At 34.4% G+C, this 17995-nt stretch overlaps 1 protein-coding gene across 1 annotated transcript; it reads left to right on the top strand.

The window, feature by feature from the left end:
* Window positions 1-12202: 12202 nt before the first annotated feature.
* Window positions 12203-14505, top strand: LOC139093835 (uncharacterized). Its single transcript, XM_070644677.1, has 3 exons — window positions 12203-12212; window positions 12453-13115; window positions 13889-14505. Exons 1-3 carry the CDS (start codon window positions 12203-12205, stop codon window positions 14503-14505), a joined length of 1290 nt encoding a protein of 429 aa, XP_070500778.1.
* The last annotated feature ends 3490 nt before the right edge of the window (window positions 14506-17995 follow it).

The following is a 17995-nucleotide window of genomic DNA, read 5'->3' as shown; positions in this document are numbered from 1 at the left end:
AAATTTTGGCAAATTAGTAACTAATATGAGCAATTATGCTGGGAAATTGAGCAAATTTGCTAGAAAATTGAGCAATTTTGAATAACAGATGGACAAATAAGTAAGAAAATTTACCAAATGTGCCAAAAATCCGACCAAGCTTTACACTTCCCACATCCACAAACTTTAAAACCTTTTTAAAACAATAAGAATCCACCCAGCATAAAGCTTCACGGCCAGCATTTATTCAAAATAAAACCATTTTTCAATATTTCCAGATATTTATCAATAAAATTAAATAATTTGCATATTTCAAGCCGTAGTATTTCGGATATAACTTTTTTTTTCGTCTCTCAGTTGTACAACAAAACACAACTGTATGACTATACAGCCTCCCCGAATATTAAATCGATTTAGTTACAATAAATGGAAGAATTCAGAGATGCGAAAGAAAATTGAATTTTCACATAAATTATTCGAATAAAATTGAATGTAAATTGCGCGTACAAAATTTGATTACAAGTTGAACAGTAAGGCAAGCATGGAATGGCAGATAGGCAAGCAAATAATAATAATAAGACATTAATTTGAGAGAATGAGGATAGTCAGCATATAATCATTAGTCAAATTGATACATGTTTTCCCATATCCATACAAGATGTTCAGCACAAGACAAATTTTCATGTCATAGACACAACATGAACTTCAGACAATTCCTATCCGAATGTGAGAAATAAAGGCAGTCTTGTGAGTAAACCTGAACAATAAGAAAAGAAGGAACGAAGCAGAACAACATCTATTGATGGTATAGATGAAAAATTGTCAAAGGAAGTTGTAAATCATAACGAATGGTAAAGGCATAAGTAAAGCAACAACATCTCAGTTTGTTATTCAGAGCTTGAAAATCGATTTTCAAATAATAAGACTAAGCCACATATATATTGATGTATTGTAGTCATGCAGCATGAAAAAAAGAAAAAAAGGCTGTAACTCACCTGCTGAGCACAAATGCCATTAGAATCGATTCGCTTAAAATTATTATTCATATGAGGACGACCCAATGTGGCGCCAGAATAAATAATCATGCCATTGGCAGTGTTGGGATTGTTGTAAGCTATTGCAGCCGAAGCAGCTGTTTGTGGCTGTAGTTGATGAAGGTGTGATTGTGGTGGTGGAAATGCTGTGGGAATTCGATAATGCATTGATCCATAAATCTGCTTTTGGTTCGCCTCTTGCCATTCTTCTAATGTCGTGTGTGGTATAATGTCTGGATTTTTATCGGAACTATCTGGCGACTCTTGATGCAAATAATGCTGATGTTGATGTTTCGATGCAATTTGGCGATGACTTGATGCTGTTGATGTTTGAAATTTGAAGAATCGGAATTTTAAGATTTTCTCAAAGCAAACTTTGATTAAATTTTGTAATTAAAATATTGATGAGAATTTTCAATCCGATAATCAAGGAAAAGCATTGACAAACTCATAATAAGCCATAATGTCCACTCACAGAAACTCCATCCATAATAATAAAGTTAAGCAGAATATGATTAAGTCCATCATTAATATTGATGATGAAATCACTTGAGTGAAGTAAAGATAATGAGGTAAAACTTCCATCCTCAATCCACAGATTAATTTACTTTACCATCTTTATCATATCCAATTATTTTGTCTTCAACCAGTTAATCAACATTGAAATTATCAAGAAAATAATTATTGGAAACAAAAAAAAAGTTTGTCGTGAGAGTCGATTCTGCTCGTCTTGTTATGTTGTTCATTTGCAACACTTTCGTTCCATGTTTCCACGCGACTTATGTATCATAAATGAGTAAAACTTTTATTTCTTTATTGAGTTATCAAGAGGAACATGATGAAGAAAATAATTTTTTTTATTTTTTGTTCCTTTCTCTCATGCTCTAATTGCATTTTCTCCTTATTTTTACGTCAAGAGATGAGAAAGTTTTCTTCTTCTTGTGTTTTTTTTGTGATGAGGGAGCTTGTGGGGTGGGGAACTTTTTATTTTGAGGTGGGTTTTATTTTTAACTTTTTGTTTTTTTCAAGTTTGTTTTGCATCGCAACTTGTTTGAAGTTTAAGGATTATTTGCTCAATTTTGAACCAAAATTTGTCAAGTTTCTTTGATTTCAGTTGAAATTTTAATTAAATTATTTAGCTAAATTGTTAATTTTGTTTGGTTGGTTTGTTCAGATTTTGGTTCAATTTGCTCAGATTTCGATTCAGTTTGCTCAGATTTTTAGTTCAATTTGCTCATATTTTTAGTTCAGTTTGCTCAATTTTTAGTTCAATTTGCTCAAATTCTCAGTTCAATTTTTCCAATTTTTGGTTCAATTTGCTCAATTTTTAGTTTAATTTGCTCAATTTTTGGTTCATTTTGCTCAGCTTTCAGTTCAATTTGTTTAGTTTGTTTATTTCAACAGCTTCCATCCCTGCCAAAAAAATAAAACCTCAACAAAACTCGAGAAAAGCAGCAACAACAACAACAACAACAACAACAACGACATCAAATTCTGTTTCGTGTAAGACAAATTTAGATTAATGATGATGTTCTTCATGTAGAATTAAATGTTGACAATTCAACAGCTTTTTTACATTCGAGTATATTTGCTTGTTTGCTGCTACGCGGTATATAATGTAAGAGAATCACTATTGTCACCGAGGTTTTCATCTTCATATTTGCTATTTATTTTCACAAAAATTATCATCATCATCATCATCATCATCATTATCATCAGCAACGTCATGTTCCATGAAAAATATTACGATATAGCACATAAAAATTTTTACTCATAAATTTTCATTGAATTTCTATCATTCTTCTCAGCTTCTTTCTTTTTTTACGTTCTTTTTTCTTTATTATCGGATGGGAAAAGAAAAAGAAATCATGTAAACGTGATGCTTACAGGGAAATGAATCATTTTTTGATGAGATGTGTGGTGTGGGTATGAAGGCACTTTGACGCAGGTGAGGAAGTATTTGGAGTAAAATTTAAAATTATATTCAACATGAAGGTTTGATCGGATTTGAGAGAATCTTGATGTTTTTAATTTGGATCCATTATTAGAAATAACTTTGATACAATTTTGGAGATTAAGCGAAGGTTATTGGCAGCCCAGCGAGCATGCTATTCAATTAGACTTCTACTAATGCAAAGGAGAATCTCGAGACATGCCAAATTTAACATGAATAAGACGCTTATACCCCCAGTAGTGCTTTATGGTTCTGAGTCATGGAATATAACTGCTCTAGACGAACGTACAATCGTCGTCAAACTTTAGACTGATTTGGAAAATTCCCAAAAACAGAATTGTTAGAATAGAAAGTGACAGATCTATTGCCTGTGCCTGTCCCAGGCACCTATCTTTGCAACTCTGCCTCATACCCAAAAAGACAATGAGTAAACTCACCGAAATGAGCGTACTCATGAATATACTTACTTACTTCGCTGGCCGTCCAGATCATCTGTGATCCATGGCTTCCCTCATGCTTCAATTAGAAAAAGCATTGCAAATTTTGTAATCCTTTTATTGTAAAATGCACCCAAAGCTCCTGAATATTCCACCAAACATTCCAATAACTCGCAACTTTTTCCATTCATTTCACATCAGAGATATCAAAAATAAAAAAGAAAGAAGTAAGAAAATACAGCAATGAGTCAAAATTTGCATTGAAAAGGAAGCTAAAAAGAAATTTTTGATTCCATCAAATATTGAAATTGTTGAAAAAATGCACATAAAAAATTGAAATGTATCAAACATTTTACAGACTGCATATTGAATAAATTTAGATTTTAAATATCGTCAGTAGCAACACATAGCAGCATGACTGATTATGAAATATTCATAATGTGATATAAAATGATACTGAAAAATTTATTTGTACAACAAATGGAGTATCAGACATGATTAGTTTCTAGTGATTTTTAGCTTTATGTGTATAATTTATATGGAATCGATTGTGATTGAAGCTATAAAATTTCAATTCATCTCTGATCTTCTTTTTTTTCAGCAAAATGAATTGCAAATTGAAGTCTTTAAACCGAAAATCTGAAAATAATTTTCAATTTAAGTCTTTTTGATATTTAACGATGTTGTTGAGTACAGAAACAATTTCAATGTCTAAATTTAGGCACAAAATAAAGAAGGCATTAATAAAATTTATATTGAATTAAATGCAAATATTTTACTGAAAATTTAATCTAAGGTTTATTGGTTCTGCAAAAGTAAGAATTTCATAAGCTTGAAATGAATTATTGCCAGATCGGAACACACTTGAATGTTGACGGAATGGCAACTTTAGAGGCTACGCTTAGCCGTTTTCATTGATAACAAATGGAAGCAGTCTAAAATTGGCAGCTTTATTGACGCCTAAAATAGACGATTTCCATTTGGTTTTAATTAAATAAATTTAATGGATTCTAAATTTGGCAGCTTTTAAGAGCTATTTTCTATTCTGATGAGTGATATCCAAAGTTGCGCTTGGATGGTTTGATGATTGCTTAATAAGTTTGGAACAGATCACTGCATTCAGTAGACATACAGTTCATAGTGGGATCTCAATGGGATCAGAACCATCGTTTGAAGACATTACTGTATGTAATCTACGAGCAACTTCGACTTACGGCAGCTAAGTGAACTGTTTAATTAAAACCAAGCGGCGTTCGCTTGGCAATGTCAGTCATTTGAATGCCACCTGGAATCTATTGCCAATCAGACACCGTTTGATTCTAAGTATACGATTTACTGATCTGCCATTTGGGGGTATCCTATGCACTTTGTCTGAAGAGTCGCAGCTCAATAATCAAATTTCATCATTTCTGAAAGAAACTGTAATTTAAAGGCGTCATTGAGAGCGATGCGGCTGGTTCATAATTTGACAAGTAAATTGACTACTTTAGCATTAATGCGCTAATCCTTACGTCAATATTTCACTGCTCGAGTAAGAGCTGACTCGAACAATACCACGGCAAGACGCAAACAAGACACAAAGTGGCTCAAATTGCACCATGACAGCTGTTTGCAATTATGGTTCATCTTAATAAGCAGTAGAAGTATCTAAGTTTCCGAAAAAGAGTAAAATTGGAAATTGTTGGATTGGAACCGACAATCTCATATTACCACTCCAAATATGAGCCAATCATCTTTCCTATCTCACCAGTAAAGCACTTAACTGCTTAATTCCGATAAAAGTATAAATTACAATAGTTAATGAATTCCATCTCCTTAAAAACTAAATTGCAATCAATGCAAGCCAATAGTTATCAAGTCATAAATAAGAACAAGTAAATCTCCTATCTAGTTCCCCAAAAAAAATCACATTTCCTCCAAAAACATCCCCACATGACCACAACAAAAATATTTCTAATTTGCTATCTACTTCTTAAGTGTAATTTATACATTCATTATTTGAAAATAAAGAGACATCCATAAGTAAAGTAAATGAAAGCAGCAGCAGCAGCAGCAAAAGCAAATATGCCATTTCAATCCGGAAATTAAACTATTTTTCCCTCTGTAAAAGAATAAGAAAAAGTAAGAGAATATTTCTCATGAAATTGAGGATGTAAAGGAATGGTAAACAGAACAAAGAAAGGTAAAATAAACTTGAAACATAATAAATGTCTCAATGGTGGTTTTTATGTCTTTTAAAGGTGAGTCTCGAGAAACATTTTAACAGTATAAGTGTTTCAGTTCACATCCACATCCACCTCCCATGCCTTCTCCTTACTTCCTTTTATTTTCACATTCGGATGTCAGAAACAGTAAAAGGGAAAATTTACACACTCATTGAGGCAATGAAACCTATGTCGCACACATATGCCATCGTGGAAGTAAATTTATTTTTATTGTGACAGCATTAAAGCACGACGAATTACTCTAAAAGGACTCATTCATATACAATGTTTTCATTCTTCTTTTCCTCCTCTTTTTTTTTTTTTTTGGTTGAAAGAGTAAGTTTTGATATTGGAAATTGGATGTTTTGGTGCTGTTTTGTCTTGTTGGATTGGAGGATTTATGGATGGAAAGAGCAAGCAAATTTACTCGGTGTTTTGGTTGTGGATGGTAAATAGAGTTGGTAGACAGAGTTGGTAAATTGGCCGACGGCAATCTACCACGGCAACTAACTTACTAACTTACATCGCTGGCCGGAAAGATCAACTGTGATTCATGGCCTTCCTCAGATGTCGCCTAAAACTGGTTCTATCGCCGGCTTCCGCCTGTCGATTGCCAATACCAAATGCAATGCTGTCTCTATCGACAGCTTCCCTCCAGGAGTTCTTCGATCTACCACGAGTTCTCTTACCATCTACCATCCACAAAGTCTGATTTAAAGACCTTCTTTAGCATGGCAACTAACGGAGATCGTTGATAACTGCCATCGGCCACCGGCGAATGGAATATGTCAGAAATTGAAGTCAATCATGACTGCAACCAGCTAAAATTGCCTTATTTTGAGCTCTGCATAGAACGACATAGCATAAATAGGGCAAACGGCTATGTCACTGTGTTAACTACAAAGGGTAAAGACAAGACAGATTAAGACAATAAGAGTGCAGTCTGGGATGATACAATTCAATCACAACTACCAATTTATCTGCTAAATGTTCACTGGTTTGAGTTTCACTATGGTTTACTTAAATCAATTTCGGTCGGAACTTTTAGACGCCAACTTAGAGAGGCTAGGGATCACAGCTTATCTGTATGGCCAGCAAAGTAAGTAAGTAAGAGTTTCAGGCAATAACCGAGTGACTGCCAAGTAGAAGAAAAACAGCTGTCGCCATGTCAGTCACAAAATGTCAAATTAGCTTCGAAATTCTCTGACAAAACCTTAATAAATGACATAGACATGCATCAGAACTTCAAAATGCGTCTCAATTTCCCCACCAATTTTTAAATCATCACCAAACCTAATTTCTATGCTGCTGTTGATACATTCTTTCTTTTCATCTCCTTCCTTATTGTTACAAAATGAGTACCTTTTTACCATTCTGTTATATTCGCTGTCGATATTGATTTTTTTTTCACTCTTTTCTTGTCATGATATGAAATTGGTTTAACAGAAGGATAATGTATGGCATATAAAAATGCTTCCGATATGAATAATATCAAATTGAAATGATATGTTGTCGATAGGTCAAGTTAGGATGAAAATTTTTAAGGCAGACATGAATTTGGTATATTTTTGGAGATGATAATGAGTGAATTTGTGGGCTGAGAAGCTGTATTTTTGGGATGTTGAGGATATATTGGTGGAAATGTTGGATATATTGCTGGTTTTGAAGTTTGTTGGCTGAAATAGAGCTTTAAGAGCATCAAGAAGGCTTCTAGAGCTTAAAAAATCACTAATTAAGGAGCCAATGACTCAAAATTGACAAACTTCCTCCCAAGTTCCAAAAAAATCACTTCCTATGTCAATAACAAGCACAACTAACCCTCAAACCTTTAAATACAATAAAAATCCACAATTTTCTTAAACATTTCTTCTTTTTCATCCCAAACTAGTCAAACAACATGATTTATGGACGCATCCCAAAGGAATCTTCAAAGCTAATCCACCAGCTTCTTACCAACAATGAACGATAAAGATCAAAAAGTATTTAGAGAATACTTTACATCAACTTTAATACATCCTTACACATTCATGATGACAGCAACTTGAGAAAAAACTCTTTTTTTTTGTGTGTTGCGCTCACAACTCAAGAGATTTCAAGAAGAAGGACTCAGCCACAATCAGTTGATAAAAAAGCGAAAGAATAAGGGAATAGGAAAAGTAAAGTGGCAGCGGCAAACAACAAGAAAGGATTTTTTCTTTTGTTTTATCTTTTTTTATTCATCAACTTAAACGAATTACAAAGATTTCGCGTAGTTCTATAAGAATAGAATCAAGAAAAGACACAGAGTCTTGAGATCTTTAAGTGGTTGGTGGTCAAAAAAGGAAGGAAATTGAGGTTGCGGTTGATCAATTTTGTCTGATTGTCTGTTGTGCTTGTTATTGTTGAGGATTGAAACAATGGCTTCTCGAGACCGTGACTTTGACTTCACTATCTTGGAATTGAGGTTTGCTGAGCATTCTTTAAGTCTCGGTCACGGTTTTGATATCTCGAAAACTCGTCGGAACTGAGAAATCGGACATAGACGAGAACCTTTTTATCAAACGGCCCACTTGTCGTTTGGTCAACTTCGGTTTCAAACTTTGGCTTCTTTAATCCTGCATTGATGACATCAAAGTCTAAGTCTAATAATAGTCTAATAAGGATTCTTAATACCGAGTAGACTTCCCTTGTATTCTCAGACTCGATTCCGATCTCGAAATTCGTCAAAACCGCTTCTTCAGGAGCTATTGGAGCTAGTTCCTCATGTCATTTTTTAACCAAATTCTCAAATGTCTTAAGCTCTGCTCTATAAATTACCATTGGAAATGCGCCATGAAATCTAAGTTCCAATCAAAAGTTTACCTTTATTCTTCTTTCAAGTACAAAAAAGTGATCAGAACAAACACAAAAACTTGAAGAACTTTTGGAAGGTCATTGAATTCAACTTGTTCTACATTTCTCGCCTTTTGCTATAAAATCAAGCACTTAAAGCAAGTTTCAGTCGACAACAAAACACTTCTTATTTCTCATAATACTTTTATATTGCATGATTTTTTTTTTTGTTTTTTTGAGGATCAATAAAACCTGCCATTCAGTCATAAGTCATGCGAGACTTTTCCTTCATTTTTTTTTTTTATTTTGAGGATTCTCAAGTGGGGAAGTTGTGAATGTGCGAACTTTCCACTGCTTTATATGCACACGAACACAAAAAATAAAGGGTGGGAAAACAGGCAGATCAAAAATATAATTTTTAGTGCAATGCAGTAATGGAAGTGAAATAAAAAATTATAGTTTATGAGGAATGATTATGAGCATTGCATGCAATGTGCATTCACAAAACTGAAATGTGATAAAAGAATGCTTCCAGTTCAAGGCATAAACCCTCGATTGTTATATGAGATGGAAGACTTTTAATGGTCAATTGAGTTTTATAGAGGACATTAAGTACAAATGAACAGCAGGTCAATGTCGGCATGACATGATGCAGTCAGCTCCAACCAAAAACTAGCTTTCAAACATCAAAACAGCGCCTTAAAGACTCCATACAACTTGACTTCCATGACATCCTCAAAAATTGATCCTCATCGACAATAACGAGTTCTAGGAAGTATTTACAAATATTTTTCATACCCAAAAAAGCATGTTTTAGTTTCATAATCCTTGATATGTTCTATTCCTCATTCTATGTTCCACGTTCTGTCTACATACCACACACAATATACCTTTTCATTCACTTTGTTTAGGTTCTCATTCTCTACTCATATACTATATATGTGTGTGTTTTTTGTATCAAGCAGGCAAAAGTTCTCATTCTATTTTTAGCACTATCAAATAGCGATGCATGTGGATGAATAGGGAATGGAGGTGGATTAAGGCGCATTTGAAGATTGTCTTTGAGATTTGAAGCTATTGATTTAGATGTGAATTTAAGGATGTACTAACAGGGAAGACCATACAACATATGGCTCGTTAAATGGTTTAGAGTGCTTAATTGTGCCACTTGGATAGGTGCATAGCTGTATCATGCTAACCTAGAAATAGCCAAGAATTAGACAAGCTTAGGTCAAAGACAAGCTTCTATGGGCAGCATATAAGTGTGTCCAGACAAAGGTCAAGTATGAAGCAACAACTATTTCCATGCACCTAGTTTTCAAGCTTTGTTGATCCAAAATCTATCCATGCATTTACCTTGGATCTGCTTACCGAAGGGACAGCATTTGCTCTAATCTATTCATATCTAGCTTAATCTAATCCAAAATTGATGATAATAAGCATAAAAATTGGAATTTTTGGAATTTGCAACCTTTTAATTTTTCGCAGCACAGCTTGGCAGTAAACCTCGACTTAACATTCGCTTAATAGCATTTTCAAAAATTTTAGGCGACAGGCTACTGTGCCGCGGCACACAGGTTGCGTACCACTGATCTAGGTTGGCTATACAAGCTTTTGTCACTACATGCGCACTAGGTTGCGCTCCATCTAACTCTATTGCTGGACGAATCACAAAGCTTGTATGAATTCTCAGTTTTGACATCTAAGGAATGCCAAACCTTCATTACCGTCCTAAGACGTGTTTCTCTTGGAGCGCCAGGACGAATTTTCCCTTGCGGATTCCAACCGAAGGAAGTAAAGCCAACAAGTATAGGTACTATATGAGTGACATACAAAAGATCCAACACCCCACAACCTAAAAAAACAAGACTAGACACTCATCCACGCCAAAAAATCAATAGAACAGCACCTTAAAATCAAACATGCTAAAAGCATTTATACATGACTCTATATACATAAACAACCAATTCTTTCCTGTATCGAATTCTTCTTTTGTTATTTATTGTGTATGCATATACTCCTCGTCATACATCAACATTCATTATTTGACTATATATTCACTCTATTACAGTTCCTTTTTGAGCTCGATAGTTGCGGATGTGAATTATTATTTTTCCTGTAAGTCTTGATTTTCCAGCAATCATCAAGTAACCTTTGACATTTTAATTTTAAAGTGAGAAAAAAAATAAGAAAAAAAATATAAAAATCTTATCAAGTGTCAAAGACAGTCATGGATACGAGACACAAATATCTCAACGGTGATGTTGACTTTTTGGAAAATGTTGACAAAATTATACCACGAAGGATGGAGTTGCCGATGCTAATGCAAACGAGTTGAGTCATAATAATGCAAAATATCCAATTTTTTATTGACATTCGATTCCTCTTTTTTTTTATTCCACAGAAATTCAAATAAGAAGGAACATGTTTGGAATTAGATCGCGATTATTTCGTCATATGAAGTCATATGATTATAAATTTCGCTCGCTTGGTAATTGTGGAAAATATTTTTATTTTTATGCTTTATTATAAAATATGTTGTGCATATTTTTTGTGAATGATAAAGCATAGCGAAGCATATATTGGAAAATTGTGAGTTCAGAAATTTTAAACTCAATTTATTGGATTTATGAGCTTTTTATCGAAAAAGTTTAATGTCCTTAAAATGGGTGGAAGGGCATTTATATCGGAGTGGAAGTAAAACAAGGAATAAGCTGGTTTTTATGTGAAAAGTTCTTGATATGGATATTGTGCAGTTTGTGTATTTGTATGCAAAAGTTACTATTGTGGATTAATATTGTGAAATTTTATGGATTTTTCAATTTTCAATTTTCATTGTGATTTTTTTCACAAAAAAACTAAGAAGAAGTTGACTTATTACTTAAAAATCAACATTTTTTCCTCATCTCTCCCTAGTGGTCCGAAGGAAAATCTTCATTTGTTGTTTGACGCGTAACGAAGTTACTAATCCCATCATAAAGAGCGTTACGTAATAAGTGAATGAGTCCTAATCCATTTGAAGAATTAGTTCGGTTTTAAGGGGGTCTTTGATCCCAAAAGCATAGCTCATACACTTGAACAAGCTTCTTTACTTTTTCAGTATAAAATGTAACAAATCCCGGAATCAATCCCTGGATTACAAACAAATCAATCCCGGGGTTATAAACTATAGTCCAAACATTGAGAATGAATGATTAAGAATCTTCCACAAATAGCATAGCTTGATATCGACTCGGGTTTTGTAGGGAAGTTGGGGAACTTGAAAACGAGTCGACTATAAACTCTGGTTTGCACGAAATTGTGCTAACAATAACATCATTCTATGACTTACAGCTAAGAGTTTAATCAGTGGGAGTCAATTCTTCTGCCACCTCATGATTATTCTGGATCTGAATCTGTTGTCGATTCTGACGCCTACCCAGAAAGCATAAGTCGCTAAAAAAACCGAAAATCCTGCACCAGGTCAACTTGACTTTGGTCTGGTGCCTAATAACATCAAATCTGGCTTAAAATTTCTGGGGTTTCTAACAATATGCTGAAATTCATTTGTCACATGGAGCTATTAGATAGCTTTTAGACAGTTGTCGTCTAAAACTAGCTTTATTGCTCATTATCACTTGCCAATTCCCAATTTCACGTGCAAAACTGTCTCAAACGACAGTTTCGTTCCACTCGATATGAAAAAGTCTCAAATCACCCCTTAAATCCATCTACTTCTTCAGCTACTTCCAAAATCTTCCTCATTTCTCACCAAAAAAAGTGTCATTTTAAAAATTATACATCATGTCTGCTGGTGAAAAGCTTTAACAAATTAAAGTAAAATAAATAATAACCCAATTTATCATGTTATTTTTGAGTAAAAGCAATGATAAAGTCCTGTATATGCTCCCGTTATGCTAAATGGCAAACATTAATATTTTATTACTGTCATTTCTTACACATAAAAAAGCAATCAAATAAATCAAAAAATATTTTTTTTTTGTTTATATCTGTCGCTGTCCGTGAATATTTGAATGACACAAAAAAAATATAGCCGCAGAACCAAAACAAGTCATACGAGCACTACGTCCACGTGTCACATTAAAATCTCTCGCAAAAGCATCAAAAAAGTCACAAAAAATTCCCAAACTTGATCGTTCGATTGTTGACAAATCATGGGAATGGAAATTGCCGCCAAATGTCTATTGTCTTAGTGACTTTACAAAATCACTTAAGATGATGGGAAAGCGTGGTCCTTATCAGTGCTTTACAGTCGAACGCGATGAGAAAACTGTCAAAAATCATCATGCACCAAAGCCTGAACATGAACGCTGTGAAACAGACTTTTATGATCTACCATCGCAAATTGATGATGGAAAGAAGCCATCGAATTTTTATAAAAATAAATTTTCAAAAGGACAACGATTTGCGGATGTAAAAGATGATGGAATTCCACCGCCAACAAAATATTATCCACAAAATTTTTCAATAAAATTGACACCGTGTGAGAAAAAGAAGTCAGTGATGGACAATTCTATACTTTATTATCCTCATACGACAGTTCCTGTAAGAGTGATGGAATTTAATAAGGAACGTAATACACCGGATCCAGGACGTTATAATCTTCATAATTTGTCATGTCAATGTCGTATGGTTGAGACAAAAGATCGTACAATACACAAAATTCATGATGAAGGTCGTCCTCGTCATCGTTTGGGTAAGTTGGGTGAGACTATTGAGTGGTGGCGTAAGACTGATCGGGCTGATTCATATTAACACTGAAGGATTTTTATTTGAATTTTCGAAGTCGATTTCGAATTTTTCGAAATCAATTTTGAGTCTTTCGAACTAAAATTCGAATCCTTTGAACTCAATTTTGAATCCTTCTAACTTAACTCAATTTCGAATCCTAAAAATTTAATTTCGAATCCTTCGAAGTCAATTTCGAATCCCTTTGAATTAAATTTCGAATCTCTTGAATTCAATTTCAAATTTTTCGAACTCAATTTTGAATCCTTCGAACTCAATTTCGAAACTTTCAAACTCAATTTCAAATCCTTCCAACTCAATTTCGAATCCATATAACTCAATTTCGAATCCTTCGAACTCAATATCGAGTCTTTCAAACTCAATTTCGAATCCTTTGAATTTAATTTCGAATCGTCAGAACTCAATTTCGAATCTTTCAAGCTCAATTTCGAATCCTTTCAACTCTATTTCGAATCTTTCACGCTCAATTTCGAATCCTTCGAACTCAATTTCGAATCCTTTGAACTCAATTTCGAATCCTTTGAACTCAATTTCGAATCTTTCAAGCTCAATTTCGAATCCTTAGAACTCAATTTCGAATCGTCAGAACTCAGTTTCGAATCCTTCGAATTCAATTTCGAATCCTTCGAACTTAATTTCGAATTCTTCGAAGCACGTGTCAAATTCAGCCCGATCCTCCAACTCTCCCACCATACTAATCTCACATTTATGTTTAAATAGAAATGAAAAATGTTAAGCAGACAGTCGACGATATATCACTACCAAAAAAGTCTGGTATCAATCGTGAGCCGATTTCGTTTCGTTTAAAATCATCTGCAAGTTGTGAAGATTTATATCCATCATCAATTCAACGTGATATACGTTTTAATACGATGATAAAAAAGAAAAATTTATTTAGTACTAAAACTGGACGTCCCGTTGCCTTTCTAACAGCATCGCCACGTTTTGAGGAGTCATCCGAGAAGCCAATAAAATTGTACAAGAAAAAAAGTAAAAAATTATTGTCGACCGACAAGTCAGCAAGTGATAAAGCCACAACAGCTTCAATAACAAAAACAGACATTAAGCCAAAGCCAAAGGGAATGACAAAGAAGCGCTTGGTTGAATTGGCAACGCCAAAGACTGTTCCACTTCAAACGACTACATCTGATAAAGTTCAAGTCTTTACAAATCCACCAGCATTCTCATTTCGTTATTTGGCATCGAATGTACGTCCATTGAAAAAAGTTACAGGATTCTCTGATATTGATATAAAGCGATTGCGTGAGATTGTACAGAAGGAGCAAGAGGAAGTTGTTGGTATACAGGAACAAAATATTTTTGTGTCTGATAAATAAATAAAAAAATGGAATTAGACATTTTTTTAAAGAAGCACCAAGACATGCTGAACACAAAAATCAATTTTCATTTTTGTCTTGATGACACGAAACTTTCTTCTGCTTAGTTGTTGCTAATCTATTATACCATAAAAATTCTTAATGTATTTTCTTGCCAAAAACAGAGTGAGAAGAAAAGATAAAAGAGATAAAGTTGTAATAAAAGTGCAGCCATTGGGAAAATTTTGATGTGAAAATTTGGAGCGCAGTTTTTTTGTGCTTTTTTGGTAGGAAATTTTGTCAATTTTCAGCTTGACTGGACACTAGATTTGGATAGGCTTTTACTCTATCCTTTAATGTACTTATCCCGACACATAGCTCGATCGCCAGCGGTGTATTTAGCGATATCAGGGAATACCACTAGAATGTATACACTTGACGTTTGGTTTGCTTCGGAGTCAGACTTCGGCTTCCCTAATTCCTTCTACTAACATTTTAGTGTCTCAGCAGAGTGCAATTTGGGGTATCGAGTCATATGTAGGCGATTATGCTGGTACAATAGTAAGGCGTCTGTGGAAGAGTGATTAAGCAATCTGACTCTTTTGTGAATATGTGGGTTCGATTCCCATTAGCGACCGATTGCTTGAACCACTATAGATAGTGTTGTCAATGTGGTAAGTATTCGTCTATAACTCAAAATACATCAAATGAAGATATAAAGTGCACAATAGGTATTTATATGATAATCGAGGTTTTGAGGTTTCCAGTAACTGCATATAAAGCTTAAAGGCTTCAGTCTGAGCTCTAATCGCAGTGCCGATTAAAGTTACTGCATAGTAAAAATTAGTCTCAATATCCAAAATGTTTGTCTAATAATAACTCTCAGGGATTAAGCTTGCAGTGGCTTAATTGGACAATGTCATGGACTTTTCTCATTGTCCATAGCGCATCATTTAGGAGTCATGAATGGTTTCCGATGTCTTGACTTTAACAACCTCATCAGTTTGAACCCCAAACGCAATATGCTACGATTAGTTGACTGGATTCTATGGCCTGCTCCATGAAATGTCAACTTGAAATCCTTGCTTCCTTGGTTGGTGCGCACGTGGGATAATAGCCGCGCAAAGAGATCGTCTCATTAACGGGGTCGTCCTTACGATCAACGAGGTTCTATTTCAATTAGAATCTAAAGAACTGTCTAAATGTTTAGTGCTCAACTACTCAATTCTTACTTACTTACTTCGCTGACCGTACAGATCAAGTGTGATCCATGACTCCCCCTTAGTCGACCCCTGAAGCTGGCTCTATCGCTGGCTACTGCTTGCCCACAGATCAATTCAACTTAATCCTTCCTACTTAACACAAATATCCACAAAACGACCAAAAAGCAACCCACAAATGTCCTCCCGAAAAGCTCGCTCAAATTGTTGTCGGTCATGTAATTTTCCATGTTACATCCAAAGTTTTTTAGCCTTCAAAAAACTTTCTTCATTTTCTTGCTCTTCCCAAACACCATAAACCCTTTCAATCAAATATAAAGTTAAGCTTAATTTTCTTTTTATTTTCATCTCATGTTTTCCTTCCTTACTGTTGTGCTTCACTTCTTATTCTCGTCGCTTCTTCTCATCCCTTTTCGGAGAATGCAACACAAAGCGAAAATGAAAATTATTTTTTGATCCTCTTAAATTTCGTTAGCCTCTTTGATGCCCAGTTCTCTCGTTTTTTTTGTGGGGAAGTAGGAGGAGGAAGAAGAACAATTCTTTTATCGAATTATCAATAAAGTTTCATACTTGAGGAACCGAAAAGAGCTGAGGAAATTGGAGAAAATGTGTTTCTATTTTAAATGTAATTTGAGTGAATTTAATTTGAGCTTTTTGTGCTGCACAAGCTTCAAAGTTTGAAGTGAATTAAAGGAACTTTTGAGTGAATTGAGCGACATTTTAAGATAATGTGCAGTTTAGGGATTTCACTCCCATTAGCAATTAGGATAATTCTAAATCAATATCTACAGCAGTGATGGACAACCTTTGCGCTGCGGCACAATATTTTTCAACCAAAAATGTTTGAAAACATGCCATGTGCGGTTAAGGTCGAGGCTTAACATCAAGGTGAGCCATGAAAAATAAAAGGTTGTCTACCACTGGTCTGGGACATGTAACTTAAATTAAGCTCTGACAAAATAGCTTAATATTGGTGAAGACTACTGAACACAGCATGCAGATCATGTCATTTTCAAACAAATTAGCCACACACAATTTGATCAACCCTACTTTTAAGGATATGAATTTTTGATTTTTAACCGGATCTTAACTTAATATTGATAGAAAATTTTAATTTAGGTCTCTAAAGTCCGGATTCCACTTTGAAGTCCTGCCAACTCTGCCGCCAATAACTACATCATTTTAGGGGTTGACCAAGCCACTTCCTTCCAGGGGTAGATCCAACCACTTCTTTTAAGAGGTAGATCCAGCCACTTCCTTCAAAATGACCACAAAAAATCTAGGAAATTGAGAAAATTTTAAAAATTGAAGTCCCCTCCTCTCTAAACACGCTCCTGCTTCCATCCAACCAATATTTCAAACACCAACCTCAATACATGTCAATTCCAGAATTACAGCATAATTTCCATATCAAATAATTTAAAATATATAAATTAATTCTCATTTTACATTTTAAAAAACTCATTAAGGAACTTCAAATGAAACGTGAAAATTAAGTTTCACCTCAAAAAGTGGAATAGACAAACATACATGCGACATTGACTGAGCTTGCTTTTATATTTCCATCTGTATTCTAGGAACTACACAACATTATAGCAATGTCATGAGATGGGGAAAGACTTCACGTTTAAATGGTTTAATTAAAAAAAAAAGTTCTTATATTTAAGGTTCTCGCAGCATGTTTAGCTGCTTTTGAATGAAAATTTGGTTTTTTTTTGTGAACGAAATGAGGAACAATTTTCAACATCCTACGTGTTGACATTTAAATAGCATAATTAAAATTGATGATGCTTTTACATCTCTTTTGGCATTACATTCAGTTAAGGTTCTGTAGAGAACTTTGATGAGAAAATTGGATTTATTAATTTTTGAAAGCATTGAATATACTTTGAGTTGATGTTTGATTGAATTATGATGTGTGGATGATTAAGTTGCTGGTATTAAGCATTAACTTTTAATTCTTTTGATATAAAAGCTTACAGATGAGTTGGATGCAAGTAGGATCTTGAAACACAATAGTCACATAAATCAGTAGTAAGCAACCTGTGTGTCACCAACAAATTTTGGAAATACTACGAACACAATGCAAGAGCTGGCCAAGAGAACATCTATCAAAAAATACAAATGAGAAAATATGGCAGGATAGTTCACACACTTTGAAAGCGGAATAGTGTTGTAGCTGGAGGAGAGACACAAGCTTGCTAAACTATCCTTGGTTGGAATCCTTATAGAAAAATGCGTCCTGGAGCTCCAAGAGCATGGGCGGTAATGAAGTTAGTTATAGCAACTTT

Source organism: Chironomus tepperi, unplaced genomic scaffold, assembly GCF_022539635.2.
Source record: "Chironomus tepperi strain 1889 unplaced genomic scaffold, CSIRO-AGI_Ctep_v1 contig_343, whole genome shotgun sequence".
NCBI lineage: Eukaryota > Metazoa > Arthropoda > Insecta > Diptera > Chironomidae > Chironomus > Chironomus tepperi.
This window is presented reverse-complemented; position numbering and strand designations above follow the sequence as displayed.